A 13,561-nucleotide genomic window follows, 5' to 3' on the forward strand; every position below is an offset into this window, starting at 1 on the left:
TGAGAGGAAGTTAAGGACCACGCAGAGAGCGATCGAACGAAGATTGCTAGGCATAACGTTAAGAGAGAAAGAAAGTGGTTTGGATCAGAGAGCGAACGGGTATAGACGATATTCTAATTGACATCAAGAGGAAAAAATGTAGCTGGGCAGGTCGTGTGATGCGCCGGTTAGATAACCGTTGGACCATTAGAGTTACAGAATGGGTACCAAGAGAAGGGAAACGAAATCGAGGACGACAAAAGACTAGGTGGGGCGATGAAATTAGGAAATTCGCGGGCGCTAGTTGGAATCGGTTGGCGCAGGACAGGGGTAATTGGAGATCGCAGGGAGAAGCCTTCGTCCTGCAGTGGACATAAAACATGATGATGATGATGATGGAGGTGGTGCCCCCCCCCCCCCCCGAAAAAATATCCTGGGTACGTGCCTGTGCCAAACATACACATTTTTCTCATGGCAGCGCAAGCCTCTGTTCTCTATGATCGGCATCTGAAAAGATGCCGCTCCGAAACAATGTTACAGTTCTCTTTTTGGAGCAACGCTCCATCAGAAACAATGTACCGGTAAGAAAGCTCTCCCCATTCCTAGTGACCAGGTGTGTAAAAGAAAAAATTGGACCTACATACAAAGCCTCAAAAATGTCTAGCGAGGACCTCGTCCTAGAACTAAATGACAAAGATCAAGTGCAAAAGCTCTCAGAACTTACCAGTATTGGTAGCGTGACTGTGACAGTTTCACCACAGAGAACACTAAAAGCAGGGGTGTGATATCAGAGGAAGACTTTATTGGCTTGAGCGATGAAGAACTGCTGGAAGGTTTCCAGCAACAAGATGTTACCAAAGTCCAAAGAATTGTCATCCGCAGGAACGACCAAGAAATCCCAACAAAACATGTTATACTCACCTTGGGAACAACTGTGATGCCCACTTCGCTGGATGCAAGTTATGTAAAGGTAAATGTTAGACCTTATATCCCGAACCCCAGACGATGTTTCAAATGCCAAAGGTTTGGACATGCTTCGCATGCATGCCGAGGACAAACAACTTGTGCTAAATGCAGCTCCAACAATCACCAATCTGACAATTGCACCTGTTCCCCACATTGTGTTAACTGCAAAGGAGATCATCCAGCTTACTCGCGGTCCTGCCCTTGCTGGAAAAAAGAAAAAGAAGTAATTGCCCTGTCAAAGAAAAAATCTTGTTATCTGAAGCAAGAAAGCGATTGTCATACCTTTCATCATCATCAGCCTGGTTACGCCCACTGCAGGGCAAAGGCCTCTCCCATACTTCTCCAACTACCCTGGTCGTACTAATTGTGGCCATGTTGTCCCTGCAAACTTCTTAATCTCATCCGCCCACCTAACTTTCTGCCGCCCTCTGCTACGCTTCCCTTCCCTTGGAATCCATTCCGTAACTCTTAATGACCATCGGTTATCTTCCCTCCTCATTACGTGTCCTGCCCATGCCCATTTCTTTTTCTTGATTTCAACTAAGATGTCATTAACTTGCGTTTGTTCCCTCACCCAATCTGCTCTTTTCGTATCCCTTAAAGTTATACCCATCATTCTTCTTTCCATAGCTCGTTGCGTCGTCCTCAATTTGAGTAGAACCCTTTTCGTAAGCCTCCAGGTTTCTGCCCCGTAGGTGAGTACTGGTAAGACACAGCTATTATATACTTTTCTCTTGAGGGATAATGGCAACCTGCTGTTCATGATCTGGGAATGCCTGCCAAACGCACCCCAGCCCATTCTTATTCTTCTGATTATTTCCGTCTCATGATCCGGATCCGCCGTCACTACCTGCATGCCCTAAGTAGATGTATTCCCTTACGACTTCCAGTGCCTCGCTGCCTATTGTAAATTGCTGTTCTCTTTCGAGACTGTTAAACATTACTTTAGTTTTCTGCAGATTAATTTTTAGACCCACTCTTCTGCTTTGCCTCTCCAGGTCAGTGAGCATGCATTGCAATTGGTCCCCTGAGTTACTAAGCAAGGCAATATCATCAGGGAATCGCAAGTTATTAAGGTATTCTCCATTAACTTTTATCCCCAATTCTTCCCAATCCTGGTCTCTGAATACCTCCTGTAAACACGCTGTGAATAGCATTGGAGATATCGTATCTCCCTGCCTGACGCCTTTCTTTATTGGGATTTTGTTGCTTGCTTTATGGAGGACTACGGTGACTGTGGAGCCGCTATAGATATCTTTCAGTATTTTTACATACGGCTCGTCTACACCCTGATTCCGTAATGCCTCTATGACTGCTGAGGTTTCGACAGGATCAAACGCTTTCTCGTAATCAATGAAAGCTATATATAAGGGTTGGTTATATTCCGCACATTTCTCTATCACCTGATTGATAGTGTGAATATGATCTATTGTTGAGTAGCCTTTACGGAATCCTGCCTGGTCCTTTGCTTGACAGAAGTCTAAGATGTTCCTGATTCTATTTGCGATTACCTTAGTAAATAGTTTGTAGGCAGCGGACAGTAAGCTGATCGCTCTACAATTTTTCAAGTCTTTGGCGTCCCCTTTCTTATGGATTAGGATTATGTTAGCGTTCTTCCAAGATTCCGGTACGCTCGAGGTCATGAGGCCTTGCGTATACAGGGTGGCCAGTTTCTCTAGAACAATCTGTCCACCATCCTTCAACAAATCTGTTGTTACCTGATCCTCCCCAGCTGCCTTCCCCCTTTGCATATCTCCCAAGGCTTTCTTTACTTCTTCCGGTGTTACCTGTGGGATTTCGAATTCCTCTAGACTATTCGCTCTTCCATTATCGTCGTGGGTGCCGCTGGTACTGTATAAATCTCTATAGAACTCCTCAGCCACTTGAACTATCTCATCCATATTAGTAATGATATTGCCGGCTTTGTCTCTTAACGCATACATCTGATTCTTGCCAATTCCTAGTTTCTTCTTCACTGCTTTTAGGTTTCCTCCGTTCCAGAGAGCATGTGCAATTCTATCCATATTATACTTCCTTATGTCAGCTGTCTTGCGCTTGTTGATTAATTTCGAAATTTCATACCTTTCACGAAGAAGTTATGCCGATGTGACGAAGGTGGGGCCAGTGTCACAGGTCTCAGGAGTCCTCCGAGCCCACGCATAGTGGTCCCGCAGTGACCCCTCCTTCCTCCGTGGTGGAAGCAGCCAGTGCTGCACCATCCTCTTCAAAGGCTCTGCAGACACCAGTCCCGCAGGGCCCTAAAATTAACCGAACTCCGAGGCCCGAGACATGTGTCTCGGCGCCCAATTCTCGGTCCTCCAGCGCTTCAGAGAGAGCAATGGAGGTCGATCCAAAAACACCGGTGTCGTCGACGCCGAAAGACAAGCGCTCTGTCGAGCGCAGAAAGAGGGACAAAGTCCCAATCACCACGTTAAATAAGAAAGCGATAACCTAAAGGTTATCACTCCTTTGTATTAGCATTCTTTAGTTCTGTGTTACCTAACATCTTTCTTATTCTGATTTACATTTAATGCCATATTTTACCTTTCAGTTTCAATATGGCTTCTATTATCCATTGGAATTGTAGAGGGCTTCTACACAACTTGGGTGCCCCGCAGGGGCGTCTGCGTCAGCAGGCGTTTGGTGTGTTGCGACACCACGTACCCGAGCACACGAGGGTTGGACCCTCCCACGTGTAGCCGTGTCTGGGGAAAAGGGGATCCTGGGGGTTGAGCCGATGCTGGGTGTTTGGACCTTTAAGGCCCCCCGGCGGAGGCAACACACCTCTTCGGCCTCGGCTTCACATAGACGGCACCCTCGGACTGACCCACCCGGGGGAAACCGGCAGTCGCCTTTTCCTGTCCTCCTCTCCAATCTTCGTCTTTCTCTCTCGCCTTTTTCATCTTTCCTGTCTTCTCTTCACTTCTGCTAACTTCCTAGTCTCCCGGCGGCAAGGGTTAACCTTGTGTAGCTAGCCAGCCTTGGTTATGCTGTATTTGGTTATAGCAGCGATGTACGGCTGGCGTTGGCAGGGTTTCTCTAGCAGAAACTCCTGTCACGTCCCCCTGTTGGGCTCCATGGTGGGTGGTCGGCATCGCGGCCGAAAACCCTACTGTACTCATGGAAAACGCTTTTCCTAAACTCCCTGATCGCCCTCACAAACGAGGGCGCACCGAAGATCTCTTTCAGTTTTTCGGACGACAAGTCCAGAACTTTCCTAGATATCATGTAATCCACTCAGAAAACCCAGACAAACTAGTGCGTAACATTTCACCGTTCCTTGTTTCGAAGTCTTTAACTGAAGTTTTTGGAACAGGATATAAGGCGTCGAGAATGACAAGTGGTGATCTTCTCTTGGAACTCCACGATAAGAATCAGTACGAGAAACTGCCGAAACTTGTCTCATTTGGGGAGACCCAAATAACAGTTACTCCGCACCGAACCATGAACACCACACGCGGCGTTGTCTCGGACGATGACATGCTAGAGCTCACTGAAGCTGAACTCTTGGAGGGTTTCAGTGAACAGAATGTCATAAATGTAAAGCGAATTAAGATCAGGCGAGACGGTAAAGAGATCAATACGAAACACCTGATACTCACTTTCGGTTCAAGTGTCCTCCCCGAGTCCGTCGAGGCCGATTATATCAAACTTCGTGTTAGGCCATACGTGCCCAATCCTCTCAGATGCTTTAAGTGCCAAAGGTTCGGCCACAGTTCACAGAACTGTTGAGGCCGGCTGACATGTGCCAAGTGCAGTGACAAAGAACATTCCTCCGAAACGTGCCAGAACACTCCACATTGTGTCAACTGTGAGGGCGAGCATGCCGCATACTCGCGGTCCTGCCCGTCCTGGAAAAGAGAAAAAGAGATTGTCACAATCAAAGTCAAAGAAAATATATCTTTCAAGGAGGCACGTAGGCGGGTGTCATACCTGTCTAAGAGCAGCTTTGCCGATGTGGCGCGTAAGGGGGCAGCGTCACAACGGCCTCCGGCGGCTGTCCGACCCACAGGCAGTGAGTCGGCAGTTACGCCATCTGCCCCCGCGGCGGTTGCAGCTAGCGCTGCTCCGTCAACCGAGGAGAAGGGACCATCCACCCCGAAGGTGGGTGCAGCCGAGGCTGCCCCAACCTCCGAGGCCCCTTCCAGCGCTGGCAACGGCCAGCGCAGCCAAATCCCTCAGGGAGCCCCATCGACCTCCGGGCTGGTGGGCGCAGGGGTCTTGCCCTCCAAGGCGGGACTCCCTCTGAAAACCTCTCGCTCGCAAGAGCGCTTGTCCGGCACCTCACACGAGGCAATGGACACTACACCTGTCCCCAAGGCGCACCAAACGCCTAAGGAGCGTCGAGAATCGCTCGAACGCTTCAGAAAGAACAAAACACCCATTACAGGGCCTCGAAAGAGCTCTGTAACCTAAGGCATCACCTCCCTTTCCATAGACATAGCACTTATTTACTTCCAATATGGCTACACAAATAATTCAATGGAATGTCAGAGGTCTTCTTAGGAACCTTGATGACTTACAAGAGCTTATCCAAAAACACAATCCAAAAGTGCTGTGTCTACAGGAAACACACTTAACACCACAACACACAAACTTTCTCCGACCGTATGTCAAGTTCCGCAAAGATCGCGATGATGCTGTCGTATCATCAGGCGGTGTTGCCATTCTTATTCATAAAAGTATTTCCTGTCAGCGTTTACAGCTACAAACGCCCCTTGAAGCAGTGGCGGTTCGAGCTGTTTTTCTCAATAAACTCGTCACCATTTGCTCGCTTTACATACCCCCACACTACAAATTAACAAAACATGAATTCCAATCGTTTATAGACCAATTGCCAGAACCTTATGCTGTTCTTGGCGATTTCAATGCGCACAGCTCCCTGTGGGGCGACTCTCGTATAGATGCGCGAGGACGTCTTGTCGAACAATTCCTTTTCTCTTCTGGTGCGTGCATTTTAAATAAGAAAGAACCCACTTATTACTGTCTTGCAAATAATACCTTTTCTTCAATCGATCTGAGCATAGTTTCCCCGCCCATACTGCCTGAACTCGAATGGGAAGTTACGAACAATCGCTACGGAAGCGATCACTTCCCCATGCTATTAAGAACACTTAAAGAAAATGAATATCCACCACAGGCTCCTAGATGGAAGGTTGACACAGCAGACTGGAAGAAATTCCGAAACTTAACTAGTATATCATGGGATGACATGTCTTCTTTAGAAATCGATGCTGCTGTAGAGTACTTCACAGCCTTCATAATAGATGCCGCATCTAAATGCATACGTGAAGTAAGTGGTTCGGCATGCAAACGGCATGTCCCGTGGTGGAACGATGAATGCAGAATCGCACGTAAGAATCAGAACAAAGCGTGGGGGTTGCTACGCGCTTCCCCCACTGCAGAAAATCTTGTCAACATTAAGAAAATAAAGTCCCAAGGCAGAAGAACCCGCTGACAGGCTAGAAGAGAAAGTTGGGAGAAGTTTTTATCGAGTATAAACTCTTATACAGATGAGGCGAAAGTATGGAACAAGGTAAATAAAATTAGAGGGCGACAAACATATTCACTCCCTCTGGTAAATACACAGGGCGATACACTGCAAGATCAGGCAGACTCACTTGGGGAGCACTTTGAGCAAGTGTCGAGCTCAACGCACTATTCCCAATCCTTTCTTAAACATAAAGAAATAGTAGAACGTAAGCCAATCATACGAAAGTCCAAGCAGAATGAACCGTATAACCGGCCTTTCGGTATTGCCGAGTTGAGAGCTGCCTTGAACACATGTAAAAGCACTGCACCGGGACCTGACAGAGTCATGTATGACATGATCAGAAACATACATACTGACGCACAAGTTACACTTCTTACACTTTTCAATACTATTTGGGCTTCAGGATACCTCCCATCCACATGGAAAGAAGCGATTGTAGTTCCTGTTCTAAAACAGGGAAAAGACCGTTCTCTAGCATCAAGTTATCGTCCAATAGCTCTAACTAATTGTCTGTGTAAGCTTTTTGAAAAAATGATAAATCGTAGACTTATACATTTCCTTGAGCTCAACATTATGCTCGATCCTTATCAGTGTGGATTCAGAGAAGGGCGGTCGACAACCGATCATCTGGTGCGCATTGAAGGAAATATCCGCGATGCATTTGTACATGGGCAGTATTTTCTATCGGTATTCCTTGACATGGAAAAAGCGTATGACACGGCATGGCGTTACGGGATGTTGCGAGACCTGTCGGAGATGGGCATCCGTGGAAACATGCTGAACATAATTGAAAGCTATTTGTCGGATCGTAGCTTCCGCGTGAAAGTCGGCAACGTATTGTCGCGACCTTTTATACAGGAAACAGGTGTACCCCAGGGAGGAGTACTCAGTTGCACTCTCTTTATCGTTAAAATGAACACACTTCGTCGTTCACTGCCAGCGGCCATTTTTTATTCCGTCTACGTAGATGATATACAGATAGGTTTCAAATCTTGCAACCTTACTGTGTGTGAAAGACAAGTACAGCAGGGCCTAAACAAGGTGTCCAAGTGGGCAGACCAAAATGGATTTAAAATCAACCCGCACAAAAGCTCTTGTGTTCTCTTCACAAGAAAGAGAGGCCTGGTACCTGATCCCTGTGTAGAACTGGGTGGACAACAAATTCCCTTCAAGAAAGAGCACAAATTTCTAGGTGTTATTCTCGACTCCAGGCTCACTTTCATTTCACACATAAAATATCTTAAAGAAAAATGTCTAAAAACCATGAACTTACTTAAAGTACTATCCCACACTACATGGGGTAGCGACAGGAGGTGTCTCATAAATCTTTACAGGAGCCTAGTTAGATCACGATTAGATTATGGTGCCGTAGTATATCACTCTGCTGCACCGAGTGCGCTAAAAATGTTAGACCCCGTTCATCATCTGGGTATCCGCCTGGCCACTGGCGCATTTAGAACAAGCCCGGTGGAAAGTCTATATGCAGAGTCAGACGAATGGTCACTACATTTTCAGAGAACGTACATCAGCTTTATTTATTTTCTCAATGTGCGCTCCAATAAAGAACATCCGTGTTTCAAGACTGTTAATGACTTAACGTGTCAAACACTTTTTAATAATAAACCCTCCATGAGACTTCCTTTCTCACTGCGTGCAAGAGAACTTAGCACGGAAATGGATGTCCCTGTTCTTGAACATCGACTAATGCCTCCAACTAAGCTATTACCGCCCTGGGAGTGGCAGGTGATAGACTGTGACGTATCCTTTGTAGAGGTCACAAAACACGCACCCGACATCGAAATCGCTATGCACTTCCGCGAACTTCAATCGAAGTACAGGTGCTCCGAATTCTACACAGACGGGTCTAAATCACATGCTGGTGTATCTTATGCTGCTGTTGGTCCCTCTCTTTCCATATCTGACTACTGAACCCGCAAACAAGTATCTTCACTGCAGAAGCTTATGCAGTACTGTCTGCAGTAAGACATATACAGAAATTAAAACTCGACAGAGCAATTATATACACAGACTCGCTAAGTCTCGTAAAAGCGTTAATTTCATTACAAAAGCTTAAAAATCCTGTATTCATTGAACTTTACTCCCTCTTATGCAGTATTTATATATCACATATACATGTAGTAATATGCTGGGTACCTGGCCATAGAGGTATCGAGGGTAATGTACTGGCTGATAAAATGGCCACATCACTCACATCACTAAACACTTTTTCTGCAGCTGCTGTCCCGGTGACAGATCTGAAGCCTTTCTTGCGTAAGAAACTGCGACAACACTGGCAACGCATGTGGAACGCAGAAACAAACAATAAACTTCACGTTATAAAGCCAGAGCTAGGTTTTTGGCCCTCCCCAACAAAATCACGGCGAACAGATGTCTTATTCTGCCGCCTCAGAATAGGGCACACATTTGGTACACACAATTTTCTTCTTACTGGAAATGAACCTCCAATCTGTGGTAGATGTGGTGAGAGGCTGACCGTCCTCCACGTCCTCTTGGAGTGTCGCGAAGCCGAACCTGAAAGAAAGAAGCATTTCCCTCTTGCATATCGTCAGTGCATACCTCTTCACCCAGCTATGTTTCTTGGTAAAGAACCATTTTTCAACACCAAAGCAGTCCTGAATTTTTTAAATGAGGTTGTCCTACATGTTATGAGCCCAATAAATTCGTAGCGCATCCTCTCTCCAGAGGATGCCGCTGTGATAGTTGTTTTATATAGCACGTGCCTCCAGGCCCTTGTGTCTCAAGGGCTCTCACGAGGCCATGGTGCTCTAGTTAATTTTAGAAACCTATGCATTTTCTTTTTAATCGTATCATTATTTTACAATGCACCGTAATGCTCACAGTACACGTCATTTGTCACTGCCATAATTTTATTAAACGTACATTTTACGCACTTTACAGTGACTATATTTTAGGCCCCTTTACAGCCACGTCACATCAACTTCACAGAATTCACAACTCCACTGCGAAATCACTAACACTTGCATGGCGCTCTTTGGCCATACCTGGCCCTTGCGCCAATAAAACCCACACATTCATTCATTACAACTTGGGTGACACCAAAGACATGTTAAATAACTTCTCTCCTGTGGCCGTGTGCTTACAAGAAACAAACTTAGGGGAAAAGCACAAAAACATTTTAAAAGGCTTTACTGTTGTACAGCTCGACCGTACTCAGGCACTGGCTTTCGGGTGGTGCAGCTATTGTTCTGCAAAGCTGCATTGCAGCTAGAAAAGTTGCCATTAATACTCACTTAGAAAACGTTGCTGTCACTGTTTTAGCACACAAAACCATTACTGTTTGTTCAATATACATTCCACCACATTCACATTTTGCTGTAAGAGATCTGGAGTTAATTTTAAACCGGCTACCTAAACCTTTTTTAATAGCAGGTGATATTAACGCTCATAACATATTATGGGGTAGCAAAACAACTGACACCAGGAGACAAACACTTGAAGATTTTATCCTGACAAACGACATATGCCTTTTAAACACTGGTGCGGCAACCTACTGCTCGCCAAGCGCAGGAGCTATGAGCTGTCTAGATCTGGCACTGTGCTACCCATCTCTCTTCGGTGATTTTCAATGGAGTGTTATTGATAACCCCTATAGTAATGACCATGTGCTTGCTATCATTAAAAAAACATCTCATTTCCCTACAGTACCACGAAGATCACCCCGTTGGAAACTCCATCTAGCAGACTGGCCTCTCTTCAGTAAAAAGGCCAGTCTGGATTATATATCAGATGGTCAAACGATAGACGAAATGAAAGAAAAGATTACTGTCTCCATAGCTCCTGCAGTAGAACAGACGATTCCACAGTCCTCCAGCTTAAACGTCTAACATTCATTCATTTAAGGCCCCTTTACAGCAGCGTCACATCAACTTCATAGAACTCATAACTACACTGCGAACTCATTACCATGGCCATGGCGCACTTTGGTCATACGTTGCCCTTGCGCCAATAAACACCACACATTCATTCATGCATCTTAATGCTCATAGTACCGGTCATTTGTCATTGCTATAATCTTATTACGCATAGATTTTATGTATTTTATAAGGACTTTCTTGAAGACCCCTTTACATCAACTTCATCAAAATCATAACTCCACTGCAAACTCTTTGGCCATACCTGGCCCTTGTGCCACTAAACATTCATTTAATGTGCAAAAACTTGGGGCATGGTATTGGGGACATTGGGGATCCCACGTGCGACTCGACTGCACATGGGACATACTGCAACTTGCGGAAGTCCTTGAGCTGGAGGCATTACCCGCTTCGTTTTGCACGCTGCCTAACAGCATGTCTGTCTTAAACAGGTGTGATTTTCCTCGCCCTGCAGGTGTCCTTCGACATTGGGCTGCAGTTCAAGCCTGGCGGCTTGTAGGTGAAGATGTACAACGGCATGGTCTTCATCATGGCCAAGCCACTTTACTGACTGCAGCATCATGCGCAAGTTCAACCGCAAGGTGCCGCTTCCTGACAGTGTCGACCCACTCACCGTGCACGCCTTGGATGTGCTGACCATCAGGTCTCTGCGGAACCCGTCTCGTGGTACACCTCAAGCATCTGTGAGTATCATATGTGCTCGTCCACATGAGCCTGTACTAAAGGACAAAGGGAAGAGTCGAAGTGCCACTGGCAATGTTTAAAGCTAAGTACCACATAATTCGCTTGTTCTGGATAAGCAAATGTCAGTCGATTACAGGGACTTGTATCCGTGTCCAATGGGAGTACAGCGAAATCTCTTTATAACGAACTTCAGGGGACCGCGGTAAATTGTTCTTGACTCTGAAAGATCGTTAAAGTGAAAGCCTCGAAACTAACCATTCCACTCATCAACCCATCAGTTCATAAGTTGTCACCATATGAGCTATCCACAAAAGCGTCGCTGTTGGCTGTCGGCATGCTCTGTTGCTATTTTTCATAGATTCCGCCGCCATGCACCACTAAAGTACTGTATGTGACACACTCAAAAAAGATGCTGATGCCGAGAAAACTACCTACATAAATGTAGCTCCATGTCACCTGCAAAGTGCAATTTTTTTTTTTTCACATTTCTTGCCGTGGACTTCGCAACTCTTTCGCTCGGGCGGACACATGAACTATGTCAGAGCGCAAGCGTGCGTAAACGACACCTTCTGGAAAGTGTGACTGTGTGGCATCCCTGCGAGTACGGAGGTTATATTTCACGGCGCGTGCGTAGCTAGTACGGCCGCAAAAGTAGCGAGGAAGAAAGAGGCATTCGCAGAAAGTAGGGTGAAAGGAGGATTAGACGCGCTTCTTTTGCTAGGCGATACTTTCTGGGTGGAACATGCGCTCGCAAAAATTGATGTGACGTCTGCTCTCTGCACCTTTCGTCCGCTAGCGTACTGTTTCGGCTGCCAGGAAGGATACTCGGAAATCTAAGAATCCTCAGATTTTGAAATATTAGTTCGTAGTACTGAGGCGTTGTTAACATCACAGGGAAACTGAATAATGATTGTTATTCTGGGAAGCTCGGTATCCTGAATTTTGTAGTACTTAAATATTTTTGCATTGAAACTATAAGAACTCAGCAGGGGATTGCTGAAAAGTTTGTCATTCTGAAAAGTTTGATAATGTAGTGTTTGTAGTAACGAGATTTCACTACTTGCTTCATGCCAGAGGACCTTATGTAGATTGGCCTCAGTTATCATGCGCCTATTTCCTACCTGCCAAAATGGAGGTGCATGTATTGGCTAGATGACTACTTCAGCTTGAAACCTACAGTGTGGCAGCAATTAAAAAAAGAAAGGCAGAGGAGGACCGGAACAGCGCTAGCTGTTCGTGGCATTGTTGTTAGCATCCGTTTTCTCTGTATAGGTTCCAAGCTGATAATGTCACTCATGAATTCATGACTAAGTCTAGGGTATATATGTGAGAATGGGTTTTGGGCCCGCTTTCCAGATTTCCAGTTTCCCGTGTCCAGATTCAAAGACACTGGTGTTCTGCCTGCCACTCGGAGGCTGTTGTCAGGGAGAATTAAGTGCCTCTAACAAGAAACACTATTTCCAAGGGCTCGGAATGGAACTTGTGTCCACAATTTGGAGCCCTATTAGAATTGTGTTAATTACAATTACGCGAGATTTTTCCTGGCATATGAGTGTGGCAAAACAGAAGTGATATAGATGCAGCCAGAGTGCGAACCCTTTAGTTTGCATGTGATGGCATTCCGAGTGGAAAAGGGCAGACAAAAGTATCGGAAAATAAAGGTCAACATTGATGCGATGTAACCATGATGCAGAAATACATATTATTTTGTCAAAACAATATAGCTGTGCTCCCAATCAATTGTTGATGCTGTCCCTCTGTTTTCAGAGAGAACCAAAGAAAGCCAGGCTTCCTTTTTTCTTTTTTTAATTCAGCAAGCCTTTACACTGACACACTACTTGCAGAATCAAGATGTAGCAGCCGCGGGAGGGCCACAATCTGCAGGCATGAGCCAGTGCACCTCCAACCTGGTATCTCCTCGCCGTCTCCATTCTCCACCGATGGTGAGCAAAGGGAAGGGCTACCAACCCAAGGGGGCTGAAGCAAAAGAAAAATAAAACCAGTTGACAGCTGGGAATCACGCCACTGAGTTGCCTCTCTCTTTCTCTCCTCCATGCGTACTCGCAACCCAACAAAAGCATAACTGTCCGATACATTATGGCAAACAACGAAAATCATTTTAAAGCAACGTTATGGGCTATTTAATGCACTCTGTGATGTCTCAGAAACACTATTTTTTAATATTTGTTCATAATATGGCTAAAGTAAAACAAGTTCTGGTTGTCCCTTTTGTTTGCGTGTTCCTTGCAAAGTGATGCGGAGGAAGACACACCAAGCTGTCTACTTCAACAGCTCCAAAGAAGGTAAGGATTGCAACAACAGACAAAGTGACATCAAAGAGTGACACTACGACTCAGACAGATTACACATCAAAATGTTTGTTTTAGGTTCTTTTGCAGAAAATGTTTGGTAGTGTATACAAAAAGTGAAGACCAAACTTTCACATGTTGAATGTCATACACGAGTCGGCTGGACACAAGATGTCTGACTAACAACAAACATTTTACAGTACTTTCGCACAGTT

General features: G+C 45.5%; 1 protein-coding gene across 7 annotated transcripts in view; it reads left to right on the forward strand.

Annotated features, from left to right (window-relative positions):
- The window catches only part of LOC142556982 (uncharacterized), a 147,794-nt gene extending 134,738 nt beyond the window's left edge, over positions 1–13,056 (forward strand). For 6 of the 7 annotated variants that reach the window (XM_075668465.1, XM_075668473.1, XM_075668472.1 and 3 more), the window contains 2 exons: positions 10,808–11,036; positions 12,882–13,056. In XM_075668465.1, the coding sequence (XP_075524580.1) occupies positions 10,808–10,852 (45 nt within the window). In that variant the 3' untranslated portion in view covers positions 10,853–11,036; positions 12,882–13,056. Of the gene's footprint in view, positions 1–10,807; positions 11,037–12,881 lie in introns of those variants that run through there. The other variant, XR_012822694.1, reaches the window with a different exon arrangement.
- Positions 13,057–13,561: the final 505 nt, after the last annotated feature.

Source organism: Dermacentor variabilis, chromosome 9 (genome assembly GCF_050947875.1).
Source record: "Dermacentor variabilis isolate Ectoservices chromosome 9, ASM5094787v1, whole genome shotgun sequence".
Lineage (NCBI taxonomy): Eukaryota > Metazoa > Arthropoda > Arachnida > Ixodida > Ixodidae > Dermacentor > Dermacentor variabilis.